General features: G+C 35.6%; 1 protein-coding gene across 2 annotated transcripts in view; it reads right to left on the bottom strand.

Moving 5' to 3' along the window:
* Positions 1–22,306, bottom strand: part of SMC2 (structural maintenance of chromosomes 2) — a 69,302-nt gene that overhangs the window by 29,525 nt on the left and 17,471 nt on the right. For both annotated transcript variants that reach the window (XM_019454307.2, XM_019454306.2), the window contains exons 12-17: positions 16,651–16,768; positions 15,832–15,970; positions 15,356–15,475; positions 13,165–13,369; positions 3,542–3,677; positions 1,125–1,249 (exon numbers count right to left, since the gene is read on the bottom strand). In XM_019454307.2, the coding sequence (XP_019309852.2) occupies positions 1,125–1,249; positions 3,542–3,677; positions 13,165–13,369; positions 15,356–15,475; positions 15,832–15,970; positions 16,651–16,768 (843 nt within the window). The remainder of the gene's footprint in view (positions 1–1,124; positions 1,250–3,541; positions 3,678–13,164; positions 13,370–15,355; positions 15,476–15,831; positions 15,971–16,650; positions 16,769–22,306) is intronic.

The raw sequence follows: 22,306 nt of genomic DNA, 5'->3' as shown, positions 1-22,306 counted from the left end.
AACAGTATGGAGGTTCCACAAAAAATTAAAAATAGATATGATGTAAAAGTTCTACTCCTGGGTATTTGAAGAAAACAAAACAGTAACTCAAAAATATATACACACCACAATGTTCACTGCAGCATTATTTACAATAGCCAAGATATGGAAACAACTTAGGTAAGCATCTACTCATGGATAATGGGTAAAGAAAATGTGTGTGTATATATACTGGAATATTACTCAGCTATAAAAAAAAGAATGAGATCTTGCCATTTGCAAAAACATGGATGGAACTCAAAGCCATTATACTAAATGGAAAAAAGAGAAAGATAAATACCATATAATATCACTTACATGTGGAATCTTAACCAATTAAAAAAATCTTAGTACAGAGAACAGATTGGTGGTTGCCAGAGGTAGGGGGTAAACAAAATGGGTAAATTTTTTAAATTTTATAAAAAGGAAAGAAAATATTAGTGGGTAATAGGTAGGTGGATATTGTCCTATGGAATGAGAAAAACTAAAACTACCCTATACAATTAAATTCTAATTAAAAGTGTAAGACAAGTTCTTAAAATGAGGGTTCTGTAGAAGCAGCTATAAATTGAATTAAACATTAAAAGTTTCTGTTTAACAAAAATCCTATGAACAAAATTAAAAGACAAGCACATAAACCAAAAGATATTCATAATGCAGATAATCTATAAGAAATCGTAACTCTTAAGTATGAGAATAGAAACAAACCATAAGCAAGTCAATAGGAAAAATGGTTGAAAGAAGTAGAATATTCACAGAAGTAGAAACCAAAAGGTCTGAGGAACAGATCAAATAGATTCTAGGCTTCCCCTGCAATATCTGCAGGTGAAAACAGTAATGTGTTACCTCTTTCTAACAATCACATTGGAGATATTTTAAAGACTTTCTAGAAAAGAAAGGATTTAGAGAACTGACAACTTTCATATGCCACTGGTGAAATGTATACTGCTCCAAATGGGCAGAACTTGGCAATATAATAATAGTATCTAATAATTAAAATATTTAAGGTAACTAATTCAAACAAATATATAATAAAGATGAGATCTAAATATCTAAAGTAAGGTTATCAGTATAAACAGAGGACGCACAGAATGTTTTTATCTTACCAATGGTTTTTTTAAGGGCATCTAATTCTTCTTGTTGCTTGTGATAGGAGCTTTGCTGGAGCTTGGTTTGTAATAAATCTGCCTCCTCAGTTTTCATCTCCCACTGCTGTTTTAGTTGGCGATACCTTAGAAAAAAAGAAGTTTACAATAAATGATCACAACTTTTCTGATATTTGAGACATGCATTCAAACAATAGGCTCTTACCTAAAATAAACTCACATACAATATAAACAATTTTTTTTATGTGTATTTATTTCTGAGACAGAGAAAGACAGAGCATGAGTGGGGAGGGGCAGAGAGAGAGGGAGACACTGAATCCGAAGCAGGCTCCAGACTCTGAGCTGTCAGCAGAGCCCGATGTGGGGCTCGAACTCACAAACCATGCGATCATGACCTGAGCTGAAGTTGGTTGCTCAACCGACTGAGCCACCCAGGTGCCCCTCAATATAAACAATGTTAAGATGCCACTTATTACAAGAATAGTTTTGAAGACTCAGTTTTTGAGGAATCAAATTCAAGTCTGATTTGATCACCGAAGGTAAACGACTCTAAACGGCCAAGGCTGACAACTATTTACAGAAATATTCTTAATTTTAGAAAGCACTAAATATAACCTTTAAATAAATAGGTTTCCTTAAAAATGGTCTCTTCTACTGAGCCTTACCAAGAAGAAAAACTCCAAACTCCACAACAGCTTCCCACAAGAATACATTAATATGCAACAATCACACAAAATTTCAAAAATCTGGTTATCAATTCCCATTTTCAAATACTAATAAAAAGTTCCCCCCAACATTCTGTAATGAGACTGATAGTTTTAAAAGACCTAGTACTGAACTAAACATTACATTGTGCTCTTCTTGCAAACCCTGTAATCTAGCCCATTTCTAGCTGCTTAATATTTTCTTTGGAAGGTATTTAGCTAATTCAGCCGCAGTGAAATATCAAGTTGTAATAAATTCACAAGGCAGCTTGACACTAGAAATTCATGAGGTCTGAGGAAAAAGGAAGCAACTTATAAAACATAAATACTCCCTTGAGTATTCTTGGCTGAGAATGCTTGACAGCAATTAAAACTGTAATTTTAAAGCCATTTTTCAATTCATTTAAAAATGGGGAGTATAGAAACTTGAAAAAAAAAAAGATAAAAGCTATTTTCCTGATATGGTCTGTGAAAGAATGGCTTTAGTTGATACTTCCACTCTCATATTTTTAAAAATCTATTTCCTTTCCTTGACCTCAATGCCACTATCAGTCCACAAGACAACTCTGCAAAATAAATGATCCAATACTACTGAATAAAGGTAACAGCACCAAGCCAAATGCCAGCTGCAAACTCATTGCCTTGCCAAAGTTTCCACAGATATTCACTTTTTGGTAATTTATGTTAAAGAAGGTAAAAGCAGGCTTTGTATGTATATGTTTGAGAGTGGACATTTTGATATAATATCTATGTTGGAATGACCACTTTGACTAAATATGAGCATCTCTTCTATACATATAATATTCCAAAAAAGTCTTGGCAACATTCTAAGTTTTGATAATTTCAGAAGATGAATGTTTAAAATTTACAAAACCATATATATTTTGAAGTTTATTTATATATGATTTTTAACCTTTGTTCAGTATTGTGAATTCTGAATAAAATGTCTGATTTTAACTCAGTTCCCATTTGTCATCTTTGGAGACTGTAGGTTTGTGGCATTTTTCCTCTTAGAACTCAGTGTTACCTAACATGTTTTACCAATTTAACTTTGAAAGCAAGAAGAAGGAAGAGATTTATCTGTTTGGTTCGCTGCTGTATTCCCAGCTCCTACAAGAGTACTGGGCACTGACGTTAAGTGATGAAAAGATACATGAGGTAGCATGACGCCAATTTAAAAAAAAAAAAAAAAAAATGTACTTGTATCATACACAAACAGAAGTAATATTGAAAGGTACACATACATATGCATACCCATACCCCTACAAAAGAAACACAGTAAGGAAACACTTTAACAGTGACTTTCTTACATGCCTCAGTAGGCAGCTCAGTGATCTTTAATAATGTATAGGATAGCCACGATGCTACTAAACTTAATGCTGGTATCTGATCAATGCTACATTGTGTATCATTTCAAATCAAAGACTCCAGTACCCTCTGGTATCAACATCCAGAGTATGGATTTCCCCACCAATCCCAGTAGAATGTTAACAGTGTATCTCAACAGGGAAAGAAAAATATTTGGCTGATGTTTTTTCTTCCTTTTAATTAGCTTTCCCTAATTTCTTATAACAATGACATTCTTATCAGAAAAAGCTAACTGATAAAAGTCAGAAGGTGTATTTCTTTAGCTAAAATTCTTTCATCTTCTACCATGCAAATCTTTGACCAAAAAGAAACTTAAAAATACAACTTAATTCAACAAAGTCTTACTTTTCAGCTGTGTTTTTAAGACCTGCTAATTCCTCATCTAGAGCCTGTAGCTCATTCTCCTTAATTCTCAGCTCATCTTGAACACCTTTCAGTTCTTGAAACTTGGTTAAAATAGAAGCTGCCTGGGATCGAGCACCTGATTGAAGCAAATTGAAACAGACCTTAGTCATTAAGTTACCACATGTTTAGTAAACAATAAAAAAATTTCTGAGAATTATACTTGAAAAGATTCAACAGCAAATCTTTTATAGTGAGCTTATGAAGATACAGATTTCAATGCATCATTGGAATCTCAGGACATACATACTTGATAAGAAATGCTTCTAAGAAGATGTGATGGATTATTCATTCAAATAATCACTGCCCCTGCCTTCTAGGCCCACCCCTCCCAGGGCCACTAATCTCTCCGATAGTATCAGCTTAGCCACGTGATTGGCTCTGGCCAATGAAATGAAAAATGTGCCTTTTTTGAAAGTAAGCTTAAAAGGCAGCACATAATTCATCATTTGTCTCCTCTCTCCCATGAGAAAAGCATGTTCAAAGTAAGGGCTATTTTTCCTTCAGTCTGGGTCCCACAATGAGAATAACACTGAACAGAAATAACTGATCTACAGGTAAAGAAGCATAATTATTGAATGAACTTGTAAACCATTGGGATTTGGGGGCTATTTACTACCACATCATAACCTGGCCTGAACTTTGATATAGCAGAGGAAGCAGCTAAATTGGTTTCACTTTACAAACAACTGTGAATGTCTGACAATACTAGGTTACATTGGCAAGAATACTCTAGGTTTGATGGGAGAATACAAAAGTCAATTAGCAATGCTATTATGAGCACTTTGTTATTTGTTAATATGATAAAGAGTTGCATATTTGCCATTCCTAAGTAGGAACTTCAAGAACATCCAAATCAATGAAATCTAAAGTTTCTCCTATTTTAGATACTTAATATTTGATCTCTCTTTATCCTCCAATTGCAGATACTAATCCTCTTATTGTATTCTTTGTTGGCTATTGTTTTCTTGGCCTAGAAAGAAATTATGTCACTTAGTATCTTAACAGGCATTATTCAGTCTCTTGGTTTGGTTAAAGGCACAAACTGTAAAAACAGACTACTTGAATTCAAATCCTGGGCTTTGCCACTTACCAGCAAGTTATTTCACTGCATACTGGAGATGACAGTAATATACTCCCCATATAGTTGCTATAAGGATGAAAAAGCACTGAGAATAGATCTTCATTAAAGGATAAAAATGTCCTCTATCTGCATTGCCCAGTTACCCATTAACTATTAATGGTCACTGGGTCCTTGAAATGTGACTAGTACAATCGAGGTTATTATTTTTATTTATCTTATTTAAATGTAAACAGCCACGTATGGCTACTGTACTGGACAGCACAGTCTTACAGTGTTGTCTGGTACTAAGTACTATTCAGTCTGTTATTACTCGACCACTCAACATAGATCTGCAAATTCAATGTGACAAACATAAGAAGAATATGATCATTATCTTATTCTCAAGGGTAGATTTAATTTTTTCTTTTACTTTTGAAAGGAGAAGTGACATACAAAAATTCGAAGTTAGTGTTTCCTGATGAAGTGGGCAAAGTAAAAATGTACTGAATAAAAAAATTTCCCAGTGGCTAGAATATCCTAATAGGGCAAAATGCAAGAAAAACAAAATAAAAACAAAACAGGAACAGACTACATGAGAAGAACAGAAGAAAGCAATACTGTTGATTACTAAGCTGTGAGCTCCTTGAGGGCTGTGACACTTTATAATTTCTCAGTATTATTAAGTAGCTGTGACACAGTAGGTATTCAAAAGAAAACCCAATCCTTAAATTAGGAATAGAACTCTGGATTAAGTCATTCCAAACCCACACTTTCCTATTTTAAAAACAAAACAACAAAAACCCCCATCCTATTTACCACACAGAATTTTGAGGACAAAATGATATAAAACCTACCTTCAAGATTTGTGGGGAAGATGGAAGCAGAGTAGGAAGACCCTAGGCTCACCTCGGCCCCTGAATCTAATCAAATCACCTGAAATACCCCAGAAATTGACCTGAACTGCAGAAGAAACTCCACAAGGAAAGGCAGAGAAGAGACCACATCAAAGAAGGCAGGAAGTGTAGAGACACAGTTTGGGAGAGAAACAGATTGTGGCCACTGTGGTGGGGTGGGAGCTGCAGTCACAGAGACGCACGAGCACATAGAATACAAATCCCTGTAGCAATTGGCTTCAAAAGAAAGAGGGACCAAATTTTGTGAGTTGTGGCAACCAGTGGGGATTAAAACCTGGAGTTCTAAAGGTCAGCATGCTTGGCTATGGGAAAGCCCCAAGGGTACTGGAGCCCCTCTTTGGAGACACAGTGGGGCAAACAGCCTGCTACAAACAGTATTGTAACTGCTTTCTGAAGAGCATCTGGGGCACATGGTGGGGAAGCTGTGAGCTCATCTGGAAGCTTGTCCCAGAGAGGCAGCATTCACAGAGAGATCCCTTTAGGACAAAGAACTAGCAGGCGCCATTTCCCTCCCTGCTCCTCAGCATAAACACAGGGCCATCTGTGGAAACCAATACAGCACAGACACTTGCTACCTAACATGCTTATACCAAGTTCCATCTCCCATGCCCAGGTAGATGCACCCTTCCCAGTCATGCTTGCCTCAAGTCCCATCACTGTAGGCTCCTAGCCCCAAAAGACCAGTCCAACCCTTGCCAACACATATCTCCAGACATAGGAGTTTAAAATTGTTTTTTAATGTTTATTTATTATTGAGAGACAGACACAGAGCTTCAGCAGGGGAGGGGTAGAGAGAGGGAAGACACAATCTGAAGTAGGCTCCAAGCTCTGAGCTGTCAGCACAGAGCCCGACACGGGGCTCGAACTCAAGAACTGAGATCATGACCTGAGCCGAAGTTGGTCACCCAACCAACTGAGCCACCCAGGTGTCCCTCCAAACCTATGATTTTATGCAGCCTCGACTCCACTGGCAATAGGTCTCATTTCACAAGGAGACTAGAGCATACCTAGTTAATAAAATGCTTCACATTCAGGCCAGAGACCAAACACTGCCCATGACAGGCAAAAAGAGCTGCTGTAGACCACTGGCCTGAAGGATAAAGAGGCCAGTACACAACAGCAGAACGTACACAGGACACACTGTAGATACTCCCAGAAACTCCAAACCTGGAGAACAGGGGATGCTATACTCCAGGGAACTCTTCTCCATCAGGCCATTACCATTAAGAACAGAAGATGTAACTGACTTTCCTAACACATGGAAACAGGTAGAGACTTAGACAAAATGAGAAGACATAGGAATTTATCCTAAATGAAAGAACATGACAATGCCACAGCCAGAGATCCAAACAAAACACATACAAGTAACATGACTGATAGAAAACTTAAAGTAATAATCATAAAGATACTGCACTTGAGAAAAAAGTGGAAGACATCAGTGAGACCCTTAATACAGAGATAAAAAGAACCAATCAGTGAGGAAGAGTGCAATAGATGAGATTACAAACACCCATGATGCAATGGAAGAGAAACAAATTAATTACCTAGAAGACAGAGGGGTGGAAAATAATCAAACTGAACAGAAGTGAGATAAAAGAATTATTCAAAAAGTGAGTATACTAAGGGAACTCAGTGACCCCATCAAATGTAATATTATTTGAATGGTAGGGATCCCAAAGAATAAGACAGAGAAAAGGGGGCAGAAATTTTGAAGAAATAATACCTGAAGACTTCACTAATCTGGGGAAGGAAACATGTCTACTTCCAAGAGACACAGAGAACCCCCAACAGAATCCACAAAAGCAGATTCACACAAAGATATATTGTAATTAAAATATCAACATGTAGTGGTAAACAATTTTAAAAAGGAGCAAGACAAAAAATAACAGTAACATACAAGGGAAACCCCATAAGGCTATCAGCAGCTTTCTTAGCAGAAACTTTGCAGGCCAGAAGGGAGTGGCCTAACACACTAAAAGTGCTGAATGGGAAAAATAGGCAGCCAAGATTACTTTATGAAGCTAGGCTATCATTCAGAATAGAAGGAAAAATAGTTTCCCAGAGAAACAAAAATGAAAGGAGTTCATGACCACTAAACCAGACCTGCAGGAAACTGACTGGAAAGGAAAGACCAAAAGTGACCATATGTAAGCGGGAGACACAGAAGTTACAAAATTAAGTATTTCTGTAGAAAATCAGTCAAAGAATTCACAAAATACAAAGATGTAAAATGTGACACTAAATACCTAAAAGGTGGGGAGGAGAGCAGTAAAGAATGGGTTCAAACTTAAGCAAATCACATAACATAGACTGCTATATGCAAAAGACGTTATATACAAATCTAATGGTATCCAAATAGAAAAGTAGAAATAGACATGCAAAGGATAAAGAACAAGGAATGCAAATATAGCACTAAAGAAAACCAGCACACCATGAAAGAGGAGAAAGCATGAGGGAAAAACTTCAGAAACAAAACGACAATAAGTACCTACGTGTCAATATTTACTTTGAATGTAAATGGACTAAACGCTCCAATCAAAAGACATAGGGGGACAGAATGCAAAAAAGACCCAACTATATGCTGCCTACAAGAGACACATTTCAGGGGCACCTGGGTGGCTCAGTCAGTTAAGCATCTGACTTGGGCTCAGGTCATGATCTCACGGTTCTTGAGTTCAAGCCCCATGTTGGACTCTGTGCTGACAGCATGGGGCCTGGAGCCTGCTTCAGATTCTTGTCTCCCTCTCTCTCTCTCTCTCTCTCTCTCTCTCTGCCCCTCCCCCACTCAGCCTCTGTCTCTCTCTCTCAAAAATAAACATTTAAAAAAAAAAAAAGAGAGACACATTTCAGACCTAAAGACACCTGAAGGTTGAAAATGAGAGAACGGAGAGACATTTATCATGTAAATGGATGTCAAAAGAAAGCCTAAGTAGACATATTTATATCAGACAAAATAGATTTTAAAACAAAGACTGTAACGAGAGACAAAGAGGGACACTATATAATAAGAAAAGCAACTATCCAACAAGGAGACATAACAATTTTAAATATTTATGCACTCAACATGAGAATACACAAATATAAAAAATAGTTAATAACAACATAAAGGAATTAATCAATAGTCATACGATAATAGTAGGGGATTTTAACACCCCACTAATGTCAATGGAAAGATCAAAACATCCACAAGGAAACAGTGGCTTTGAATGACACACTGGATCAGATGGATTTAACAAATATATTTAGAACATTCCATCCTAAATAGCAGAATACACATTCATTTCAGGTACAAATGGAAAATTCTCCAGAACAGATCACATATTAGGCCACAAAAGAAGTCTCAACAAATTCAAAAAGACTTAAGTTATATCATGCATCTTTTCTGACCACAATGCTATGAAACTAGAAATCAACCACAAGAAAAAGTCTAGAAAGAACAATAAACATATGGAAGATTAAAACATGCTACTAAATTATGAATGGGTCAGCCGAGAAATCAAGGAAGAAATCCTAAAATACATGGAAACAAATGAAAATGAAAACAGTCCAAAACCTTTGGGATGCAGCAAAAGCAGCTCTAAGAGGAAGTTTAGGGCAATACAGGCCAACTTCAAGAAGCAAAAAAAAAAAAAAAAAAAAAAAAAAAAATCTCAAACAACTATATCCAAAGGAGCTAAAGAAAGAAAAAAACAAAACCTCAAAACAGCAGAAGGGAGAAAATAAATATTAGAGCAAAAATAAATGATATAGAAATTAAAAGAACAAAACAGATAAATGGTTCCTTAAAAAGATGAACAAAATTGATAAATCTTCAGTCAGAACCATGAAATAACAGAGAAAAAGGACTCAAATAAAATTACAAATGAAAGATGAGAATAACCAACCTCACAGAAACACAAACAACTGTAAGAGAATATTGACTATATGCCAACAAATTGGACAATGCAGAAGAAACAGATAAATTCCTAGGAACATATAACTTATCAAAACTGAAACTGGAAGAAATAAAAAATTTGAACAGACTGATTACAAGCAAGAAGACTGAATCAGTAATATAAAAATTCCCAAAGAGCAAAGGTCTAGGACAAAGTGGCTTATTCTACCAAACATTTAAAGACGAGTTAATACCTACATTTCTCAAGCTATTCTGAAAGTAGAAAAGGAAGGAAAACTTCCAAATTCATTTTACAAGGCCAGCATTAACCTGATACAAAAACCAGATAAAGGTACTAGAAAAAAAAAAAAAAAAAAGACATCTACAGGCCACTATCTCTGATGAACATATATATATAAAAATCCCCAACAAAATACTAGCAAATCGAATCCAACAATACATGAAAAAAGTCATTGACCATAATCAAATTAATCAATGTGATCCATCATCAAGAGAAAGGATAAAAATCATATGATCACTTCGACAGATGCAGAAAAAGCATTTGACAAAGTACAACATCCATTCATGATAAAAGCCCTCAACAAAGTAGGTTTAGAGGGAACATACTTCAACATAATAAAGGCCATATATGAAATACCCACAGCTGATATAATATCCAATGGGAAAACAGATTTTACTGTAAGATCTAGAACAAGATAAGAATGCCTACTCTCACTACTTTTATTCAACATAGCACTGGCAGTCCTAGCTCAGGCAATTAGGCAACAAAAAGAAATAAAAGGTATCCAAATTGGTAAGGAGGTGGTAAAACTTTCACTATTTACAGATAACATGATACTATATATAGAAAACCCTAAAACTCCACCAAAAAACTATTAGAACAGATCAGGGAATTGAGTAAAGACGCAGGATACAAAATCAATGTGCAGAAATATGCTGCACTTTCTATATACTAATAATGAAGCAGCAGCAAGAGAAATGAACAATCCTACCAAAAACAGAAAATACCTAGAAATAAACTTAGCCAAGGGGGTGAAACATCTGTACTCTGAACACTATAACACTGATGAAAGAAACTGAAGATGATACAAAGAAAGATATTCCATGCTCATGGACTGGAAAAAATATTATTAAAATGTCTATACTACCCAAAGTAATCTACACTTTTAATGCAACCCATTTTCCACAGCACTAAAACAAACAATCCTAAAATTTATATGGAACCACAAAAGACCCAAATAACCAAAGCAATCTTGAAAAAGAAAAGCAAAGCTGGAGGTATCAGCTTCAAGTTAGATTACAAAGCTGTAGGAATGGAAATAGTATGGTACCAGCACAAAAACAGATACCTAGATCAATGGAAAAGAACAGAAAGCCCAGAAATAAACCCACAACTATATGGTCAATCTTTGACAAAGAAGGTAAGAATATCTAATGGGAAAAAGACAGTCTCTTCAGCAAATGGCATTGGGCAAACTGGTCAGCTACATGCAAAAAACAACAACAACAAAAACAACAACAAAAAAAACCTAGACCACTTTCTTATATCATGCACAAAAATAAACTCAAAATGAACTAAAGACAGAGCTGAGACCTGAAACCATAAAAACCCAGGAAGAGAGGACAGGCAGTGATGTCAATGACATAGGTCATAGCAACATTTTTCTACATACGTCTCCTGAGGCAAAGGAAAGGACTACATGAAAATAAAAAGCTTCTGCACAGTGAACAAAACAATCAGCAAAACTGAAAGAGAATCTACAGAATAGAAGATATTTGTACCTGACATATCTGATGAAGGATTAGTATCCAAAATATAAAGAATTGACAAAACTTGACTCAAAAAACAAAAAAATCCAACTAAAAAGTGGGCAGAAGACATGAAGAGACATTTCTCCAAAGAAATACAAATGGCCAAAAGACACATGAAAAGAGGCTCATCAAAATCACTCATCATCAGGGAAATGCAAATCAAAACTACAATGAGGTATCACCTCACATCTGTCAAAATGGCTAAAATGAAAACACAGGAGACAAGTGTGGTAGAGGATGTGGAGAAATAGGAACTCTCTTGCACTGTTGGTGGGAATGTACACTGGTGCAGTCACTGTGGAAAACAGTATAGAGGTTCCTCAAAAGGTTAAAAATGGAACCACCCTATCATCCATCCATTGCACTACTGGTACGATTTTGGTGTTTACCAAAAATACACAAAAACACTAACTCAAAGGGATACATGCACCCATACGTTTATTGCAGCTTTATTTACAATATCCAAATTATGTAACCAGCCCTACGTGTCTGTCAACTGATGAATGGATAAAGAAGAGGTGGTGTGTGTGTACATGTACATATGTATATATATACATATATATATATATATATATAGACATAATATTCAATCATAAAATAGGAAATCTTGCCATTTTCAAGGACATGGATGGACTGAGAAAGTATAATGCTAAGTGAAATAAGTCAGTCAGAAAAAGAAAAATACCATACAATTTCACTCATACATGCAATTTAAGGAACAAAGGAAAAAAGAGAAGCCAAGAAACAGACTCGTAACTATAGAGAACTGATGGCTACCAGATGGAAGGTTGGTAGGGTGATAGGTGAAATAGGTGACAGGGATTATTAAGGAGTGTACTTGTTGGGATGAGCACTGGGTGATGTATGAAATTGTTGGATCACTAAATTGTACACCTGAAATTAATATAACACACTATATTAACTATGCTAAAATTAAATTTAATAAAAAAAAACTTATATAATCAATAGAGCATGATCATTTTTCTTTTAATACATTTAGTACTGAGTATTTTTTTGGTATTACTCTTGTCTTCTAGGCTTTCTTTTTGTTGCTGTTTATCTCATACCTTGTGTATCTTGTTAATATTTTACTTTTACCTTTTTGTTCATCATTTAGTTTTAAGCCCAAAAGTAAATAAAGCCAAAAAAACCACAATCAACCTTAAAAGTAAATAAACAGAAAGTCAAATCCATAGATCTTTGCACTTCAATAAAAGATTTTCAAGTCACTAGAAAACGAGTATGCTTAATAACTGTTTTCTACTTCTACTTTTTATAATCATACCTATCTCATAGATAAGCTATAGAAACGTTAAATGAATTAATGGCATGGTTCCTGGAGTATCATAAGTTATCAATAAACATACAGAGGAAACCATAGTAGTGGTTCAACATTAGCTCTGTAATCCAACTGAGTTAAAATACTAGCTCTAACACTATTTGCCACTGAGTGAATTACTAAACTTTTCTCATTTAATTCCCTAAAAAAAAATGGGGAAAAAAACTACTTTATAAAATAGTTGTAAGGAATGAGAAAAAAGAGCAAATATGTATATGAGGGTGCCTGGGTGGCTCAGTCAGCTGAGTGTCTGACTTTGGCTCAAGTCATCATACTGTGGTTTGTGACTTCGAACCCCACATTGGGCTCTGTGTAAACAGCTCGGAGCCTGGAGCCTGCTTAAGATTCTGTGTCTCCCTCTCTGTTGCTCACCAACTCATGCCCTGTCTCAATCTCTCTTTCTCTCTCTCTCTCAAAAATGAATAAACGTTAAAAAAAATTTTTTTAGAAAAAAAAAGCAAATTGTAAAGCACCTGGCATAATATGAATTAAATAAATGTTAACTATTTTTATTTTTTGCAAAAAAACAAACACATAACGTACCTCCACTCAATGTTCCATGAGGATCAAATACATCACCTCCTAGAGTAACAGTTCTGGTCATTATCCTTTTATCAAAGGCCACTTTTTTTGCATTATCCATATTATTACAAACAAATGTTGTTCCAAAGACAAATTCCATTGCTTTCTGAAGTTCTGGTTTGTATTCAACAAGGGAAAGAGCTACATGAACATTGTTAGGGCCAACCTATGGAAAAACAACAGATCTATCACAGTAAATACTACTCCTTTCATTTCAAATATTATTTTATAAAACAGAAGTGCTATACTAGAAATTTAAGTAATACTTAACCGAACACTATAATTCCTTTCGAACTTTCTAAAATGCTATGGAAAACTCAAGAGTTTTAGAACAAATTTCAAGTTTAAACACTAAAAGTTCTACAGCTACATAAAATATTTAGCTAAGGCACCAGGCATTATGAGAGTGTCTATTAAGCAAGAGCCAGTACAAAGTTTCTAAATTCAAAATGGACTATGGACACATTCTCTTAATTAAAATACAACAGTTGCTTGGGGCGTCTGGGTGGCTCAGTCAGTTAAGCGTCCGATTTTGGCTCAGGTCATGATCTCATGGCTTGTGAGCTTGAGCCCTGCATCAAGCTCTGTGCTGACAGCTCAGAGCCTGAAGCCTGCTTCCGATTCTGTCTCCCTCTCTCTGCTCCTCCCCTGTTCATGCTGTCTGTCTCTCTCTCTCTCTCTCTCTCTCTCACTCACTCAATAAATAAATAAATAAATAAATAAATATTAAAAAAAATTTAAATACAGCTGTTGCTGGATCAACCCAATTATATAAAATGTTTTATTTCAACTATTAGTAATTTGGTTGTTCCACAGTGAATACTTTTTCATTCAAATTAAACATGCTAGGGCAAACAAACAGACCAACAAAAACACATGCTAGGGCAGCCACCTACCAACTACCAAAGTAAAAACACAACTAACAATTGCAAGAGTCAAAAAAAATTTTTTTTAATTCTTCATTTTTTTTTTTAATCCAACTGCCTCTTCTCAACTTTTGTTTATAATATTTTCTTCTGCTCATCTTTTTAAAATAACTAAGCATTCTTTAAGGAGCTTAGTAGTAGCAAGAGAAATCAAAATGAAGGCAGCTGTTTAACAAATGTTCAGCATTGTTCTCTGACACAGCAGCTACCGTTAAAAAGGTCTAAGAGATCTGAATATAAGTATTTTTGCCGTTACCTGAAATCCCAATTTACTACTTACACTCGGACTTGTCCAAAAGCTGAAATAACTTCCAAAACCTTCCAGACCCATTGGTAATTTTTTAAAGTAAATGAAGTACTAACTAGAACACCACCTTTTAATTACTCTGCACTCATTTTCCTTCTCCTAATAGTATACGTATCAATACAACTGTATTTTGAAATAATTTTCATTGAAGGCTTCTCAACATCAGCAAGAACACTGAGTATACATTTAGTATCTTAAATACAAATGCATTTCTAGGTTTCCTAACTGCCATTTCAACTGATGCTCAATAAAAAAATGGTATCACTGGTGAACATTAGGATTGGCTTCATGTTATTACCTACAGTCACACAACCATAACCAAATGTATGGTCTTGTACTCCTTTGGGGGGAGGGGGGGTTGTGTGTGTTTTTGTTTTTGTTTTTTAACTAATAGCAATACCACTTTAGGTCTACCTTAGCACCTGACTGGGTATCCCAGTTCCTGCCTTTGTATGCCCAGAGGTTGGAAGGCAATGTAGAGATACTTTAATAGAGAAGCATCTCTGCAAGACTGATGGACACCTTCCAAAACCATTGTCACTGTGGGCACTTTGTCCCTGACAGGAAAAAAAAAAAAAAAAAAACTGAAGAATTCTGGTATTTATAAGCTTTGTATATCTAACAACTCAGAGATCAGAAATTTAATGTTATGTGATAGTCATGTGACTTCACTTAAGGTTTAAAGACATTTTAACATTACAACTCTGAAATATCAAAGGGAGTTTGTCTTCCCCCATTTCTATTCTCTTTCTATCTAATTTCACATAAGTCAACTCTTACTTTTTTTTGTAGCTTAACTATTTGAAGTATGGTAACAATACAATTTTATGGTTCCATATATGATTATGTCCCCCAAGTTAATGTCCCCTAACTAAATAAACCAAGTAAGATGCACATAAAACATATAAATAAGACTTACAAGATTCTGTGCGACCCTCAGAGTTTCTGGAGCAATACATCTGGCTGAAATCTTATTCAGTGGAATTATAGTGTATCGACGCTTCAATTCCCCCTTTTCTAGTAGCTTTTTTCCAGTCACCTAAAACATTGTGCATTTGAAATAAAGAAAATATTAATGACAGAAAATATGCAGATGGAAAGAGTACAAGTTTAGGAATCCAAAATTAAATATTTAGTGCCTACCATCCTAAATAATCAAAAGTCTAAGACTGATAATAAGCATTCTGGGCTCCTGAATAAGCATGTGACTTCTTTGGGAATACAGTTAATCAAATACGATATAATCAGTAATAAAATAAAAGTCATTAACTGAATTACTGTACTTATAAACCTTAGGAACAGCTTAAAACATAAAGAAAGTACTCCATTGTAGAAACTCATAATTTTTCCAGCTAAAGAGCAATTGTAAATTTTCTTTCATTATAATTAATTTACCTCTGTGTCTACTACAACATTGTAGAGCCTTTCCCCAGCCACCAATTCTAAAGCTGTCGTTGCAGAAGTATCTTTCACACTAATCAGAGAAGCTACAAGTCCTTTCACACAATTTCTATTCCAGTTCTTCTCTGGATCCCTAAAATACAACAGATGACAAAAAATTAATGTGAAACAATAAAACAGATTAAGTTATATTTTACTAGTCAAGAGCTCTTTCTGACAACACATTCATTCGAAAGAGAAGCATATACAGTTTTAAGAAAAACAAAAATTTTTAAATGTTCCGGATGACTAGTCAGCTATTGCTTTAAGTCAATCAAAAACTCTTTCAGTATATATTGTTTTCAACATAGCAAAAATAATGTTGATGTTCTTTTTAACACATTACTTTGAGTATTCCATAAAAAAAACCCATGTAGCAAAACAAATTGTAAAATGCTAATATAGATATTTACAGAAACTGTGGACTAAATTTCCCTCATTTTGATCTTAAGAATTCCCCTGCCAACATCTGAAACGTTTCAATAAACATCTAAGAAAAAAATACCAATTAAGGAAAAGCAACTTATAATATTTTTCATAGAAAAATCGTAATGTTAACAAAATTTTCGGACTGCCTTCCAGCTTAAATGAAAATATATCTTGGTTAACATTTCAATAAATGTTTAGGGAAAAAAATCCCAATTAAGGAAAAGCAGCTTACAATACTTTCATACAAAAAACTTGATGTAAATGAAATTTTCACTGTCTTCCAAGCTTAAATAAAAATATATCTTGGCTATTGCTACATTAAAATTTTAGGTTTAAATCTCTTACCTGTAGGCAAATTGAATATTGGGAAATCTGGCTAAGAGAGCTTCATATGTTTCTTTCAATCTACTGATATCACGAGATAACTGCCTGCGCTTTTCCAGAAGTCCTTCCTCTTTGTTTTCTGAATAGTAAATTACAAGTAAATTGAAACAAAATTTTAAAAATACAAATATTCTGTTTTAAAGAAACTATCAGTTTTGGAAACCTCTGTTTCCAAAGCATTCCTAGAAGCAAAATACAAATTTCTGGCATCAAATAAAAAGCATGCTTAACATGAAGAGTCAAGTAGACAATACTACCAACAAATAACAGTAATTTTCACTCTAAGAAACAATATATGAATTGAATAACCACTAATGTGGAAATAAATAACATTTTGGGAATTCTCTAGTGGCACTTCAGTAACTGAAGCAGGAAACTGTCAGTAGTAAGTTTTCACAACTTCAAAGAGCTAGAAAGATGATGGAATAGGAGAATCCCAACTTCACCAAGTCCCACAGATGCTACCAGATAACACCCACATAAGTGTAAACAACCCAAAATGGCCCAAACACTGGCAGAACAGACTCTCCACAGCTAAATGTAGAGAAGAGGCCACAAGGAAGAGGGTAGGAAGGACAGAGATAGAGTCAGGAGCCAAACAGAACTGCAGGAATGCCAATGGGAGGAAAGGACACTAAGGGCACAAACAGAAGAAATGGACCTTCAGTCACACCAGGCACCCCAAGCGCAAGGAACCCATAAGGGGAAGACAAATCCCCATAATATTTGCCTCTGAAAACCAGAGGGGCATAACTTCACAAGTTCTTATCATTAGCAGGGCTTAACTCCTGGCACTTTAAAAATCAGTAGGGTCAGCTCTAAGAGAGCCAAGAAATTGAGAGGAAACTAACTCCTCACCCTTAAAAAGACAGCACAACAAACAGCCCCGCAGATGTATAGCATTTAACAGTAGCAGTTCGAAAAACGCCTGGAATATACTGATGGGAGATTTGTTTATTAATCTCAAAGAATGTGCTGGAGGGGCAGGAATCCTTGAGAGACTTCTCCAGGAACAAAAGAACTGGCAGGCACCATTTCCTTCTTTAGTCCCTCGGCCTAGACACACAGACACTTACAGGAAACAGCACAGCTCTCTATCTAGCTTTGCTAACAGTGCTCAACCCCATGTTATAAAACTGTCCCTTCTAGTCAGACCTCTGTTCCAGGTCCCCTCCCACAACAGACCTGTGCAAACCTTGATAATTCTGCTGCCCCACCCCACTTTCGGCTGTGGGCCTACCGCTTCCAATATGCCCTGGGTTGGAATTCATCCAAACCAGTGCTATAAGCCAGGCAGGGTACAAGTAGCCCTGACAGGGGACCCATACCACTCCAAAATAACAGCTACACTGTGGAGAAGAGAGGATAATTACACATATCAGTCCTACTGCAGCCCTAGCAGTGGGCTACAATCAGATATCTGGTTTGACTGTAGGCCTCACCCACCAAAGAAAGTTTCTCAGGGTACAACATAGGGAAAGCAAGAAACACTTCCGTGCTACCGCATCTCTGGCAAACACTTGATCTGACTCAACTCAAGCCCACAATGGCTCCAGACTGGCCCTCTTAACAACACAGGGACCAAATCCTGTCCAAGACAAGCAAACAGAAACATTCCAGATGACTGGACTGAAAGCAAAAACAGCTTAGTCACAATACTAAGGTACATGCATTACACATAGGAGATACAGCTAAAGCATCAGGTTCTAGTGCACAACAGACATTGCATTGCAGGGCACTACAGGAACTCTTCTTCATAAGGTCATTACTTTCAAGAGCAGGAGACATAACTAGTATTCCTAACATGTAGAAATAGACACACAGAGTTAGACAAAATGGACAAGAGAATATATCCCAAAGGAAAGAGAAGGTAAAACCACAGCAAAAGAGCTGAATGAAATGGAGATGAGTAATATGTCTGATAGAGAATTTAAAGAAATGGTCATAAAGATACTCACTGGACTTAAGAGTGAACAAAGAGATAGAAAACATAGAAAATAACCAATCAGAGATGAAGACCTCAATAAGTGAAATTAAAAATACACTAGATAGCACACATAGCACACAAGAGGAATCTGACAAATGAATGGATCAGCAACCTAGAGGACAGGGTAACAGAAAACAATCAGGCTGAACAGGTGGTAGAAAAACATAATAAAAAATGAAAACACATTTGGGGAGCTCTGCAATACCAACAAGTGTAATAACTTTCCCTTTATAAAGATCCTGGAAGAAAAAGAGGGGCTGAAAATTTGAAGAAATAATAGCTGAAAACTTCCCAAATCTAGGTAAGAAGAAAGAAATCCAGATCCAACAGGCACAGAGACCCTCAAACAAAATCAACCCAAGGAAGCCCACAGTGAGACACATGGTAATTAAAATGGCAAAAAACAGTGATATATGGAACATTTTAAAAGCAATTAAGAGAAGATAGTTACAAACAAAGAAGACCTCATAAGGCTATCAGCTGATTTTTCAGTGGAAACTTTGCAAGCCAGAAGGGAGTAGCAGGATACATTCAAATGCTGAAAGAAAAAAAAAAAAACCTGTAGCCAAGATTATTCTAGGCTATCATTCCCAAGAAAGAGACAAAGAGTTTTCTAGATGAACAACAGTTTAAAGAATTCATGACCACTAAACCAGTCCTACGAGAAATGTTAAAGGAGACTCTGAGTGGAAAAGACCATAAGCAGAAATAAGAAAAATAAGTACAGAAGCAGTAAAACGAAGTATACCTATAATGTGGGGGGGGGGGGGGGGAAACAGGTTCAAACTTAAGCGACTATCAACTTAACATAGACTGCTATGTGACTAAGATGTTATATACAAACCCAATGGTAACCACGAATCAAAAGCCAGTAATAGATATGCAAAGAATAAAGACATGGAATCCAAGTATATTCCAAAAAAAAAAAAAAAAAAAAAGCCCAGCAAGCCATGAGAGAAGAGCAAGAGAAGAAAGGAACAGAGAACTATAAAAACAAGTAACAAATTGGCAATAAGTATAGACCTATCAATAATTACTTTGAAAGTAAATGGACTGAATTCTCTAGTCAAAATATACAGGGTAATAAAATGGATAAAAAAACAAGAGTGCTGCCTACAGAGACTAATTTCAGACCTAAAGACACATGCAGATTAAGAGTGAAGGGATAGAAAAGCATTTATCATCCAAAAAGTGAACAGAAACAAAGAAGGGTGCTATATAAGCGATCAAACAAGAAGATATATCAGTTATAAATATTTATGCATCCAACATGGAAGCATCCAAATACATAAAGCAGCTAATAACAAACATAAAGGAAACTAACTGATTGTAATACAATAATGGTAGGGGATGTTAACACCCCACTTACATCAATGGATAGATCATCCAAACAAAAAGTCAACAAGGAAACAGTGGGTCTGAATGACACACTGGAGCAGATAGATCCAATAGATATTATTCAGAACATTCTATCCTAAAATAGCAGTATATACATTCTTTTCAAATAAGTGCACATGGAATATATTCAGAAGAGATCACAAATTAGGCCACAAAAGGAGTCTCAATTCAAACAGATGAAAGTCCTACCATGCAACTTTTCCAACCACAGCACTTAAGAAACTAGAAATCAACCACAAGAATAAGTCTGGAAAAAAAAAAAAAGAATAAGTCTGGACAAATATATGAAGGATAAAAACATGCCACTAAATAATGAATGGGTCAACCAAGAAAATGCATAAATGAAAACATAATGGTCCAAAATCTTTGGAATGCAGCAAAAGCATTTCTAAGAGGGAAGTTTACAGCAATACAGGCCTACCTCAAGAAGCAAAAAACATTTCAAAGGATCTAACCTTATACCTAAAGGAGCTTTGAACAACAAACAAAACCCAATACCAGCAGAAGAAAGGAAATAATAAAGATTACAGCAGAAACAAATGAAATAGAAACTAAAAGAACAGTAGAACAGACAAAAGGAACCAGGAGTTAGTTTTCTGAAAAGATCAACAAAATTGACAAACCTTTAGAAAGATTCAGCAAGAAAAACGATTCATGAGTTTGAGCCTGTATCGGGCTCTGTGCTGATAGCTCAGTGCCTGGAGCCTGCTTTGGATTCTGTGTCTGCCTCTCTCTGCCCCTCCCCCACTCATGCTCTGTCTCTCTCTCTCTCTCTCTCTCAAAAATTTTAAAAAATTAAAAAAAAAAAAAAAAAAAAAAAAAAAGATGGGGCGCCTGGGTGGCTCAGTCAGTTAAGCGTCCGACTTCAGCTCAGGTCATGATCTCACAGCCTGTGAGCCCCGCGTCAGGGTCTATGCTGACAGCTCAGAGCCTGGGGCCTGCTTCGGATTCTGTGTCTCTCTCTCTCTCTCTGCCCCTCCCCTGCTCATGCTCTGTCTCTGCCTCAAAAATAAATAAAAACATTAAAAAAAAAATTTTTTTTTAAGAAAATTTGAACAGGCTGACTACCATCAATGAAATTGAATCAGTAATCAAAAAAACTCCCAACAAACAAAAGTCCAGGACCAGATGGCTTCACAGGCAAATTCTACCTTCTCTTAAAGAAAAGTTAATACCTATTCTTCTCAAACTATTCCAAAAATAGAAAAGAAAAACTTGCAAATCTCCTCCTAAGAGGCCGGCATTGCTTTGTTACAAAACGAGATAAAGACACTAAAAAAAACCAAAACCAAAACAAAAACACTACAGGCCAGTATCTCTAATGAATACAGATGCAAATATTCTCAACAAAATTTTAGCACACTGAACTCAACAATATGTTAAAAAAAATCACTCACATCAAGTGGGATTTATTCCTGAGTTGCAAAGAACATTAAATATTCACAAATCAGTGAACTTAGCACATTACATCAACACGATAAAGGATAAAAACCATATAATCATTTCAGTAGATGCAGAAAAAGCATTTCACAAAGTACAACATCCATTCATGATAAAAGCCCTCATCAAAGTGGGTTTATAGGGTATATACCTCAACATAAAAAGACCTTATATGAACAACCCATAGCTATCATATTAAATGGGGAAAAACAGCTTCTCCTCTAAGATCAGGAACTAGACAAGGATGCCCACTCACATCACTTTTACGCAACATAATACTGGAAGTCCTAGTCACAGCAATCAGGCAACAAAAAGAAATAAAGGCATCCAAATTGGTAAGAAAGAAGTAAAAGTTTCACTATTTGCAGATGACATGATACCATATATAGAAAACATTAAACACTCCCTCAAAAATCTACTAGAAATGATCAAAGAATTCACTAAGGTTGCAGAATACAAAAATCAATATGCAGAAATCCGTTGCATTTCCATATACTAGTAACAAAGTAACAGAGAAATTAAGAAAACAATCCCATTTACAGGTGCACCAAAAGTAATAAAATACCTAGGTATAATTTAACCAAGGTGGTGAAACACCTGTACTCTTAAAACTATAAAACACTGATTAAAGAAAACTGAAGATGAATGGAAAGATATTCCATGCTCATAGACAAGAATAAAAATAACATTAAAATTTCCATACTACCCAAAAGCAATCTACAGTTTTAATGAAATACCTATTAGAATACCAACAGAACTACAACAAACAATCCTAAAATTTGCATGGAACCA

This window comes from Panthera pardus, unplaced genomic scaffold, assembly GCF_024362965.1.
Source record: "Panthera pardus isolate Hobbes unplaced genomic scaffold, ASM2436296v1 HiC_scaffold_20, whole genome shotgun sequence".
NCBI classification, from domain to species: domain Eukaryota; kingdom Metazoa; phylum Chordata; class Mammalia; order Carnivora; family Felidae; genus Panthera; species Panthera pardus.
This window is presented reverse-complemented; position numbering and strand designations above follow the sequence as displayed.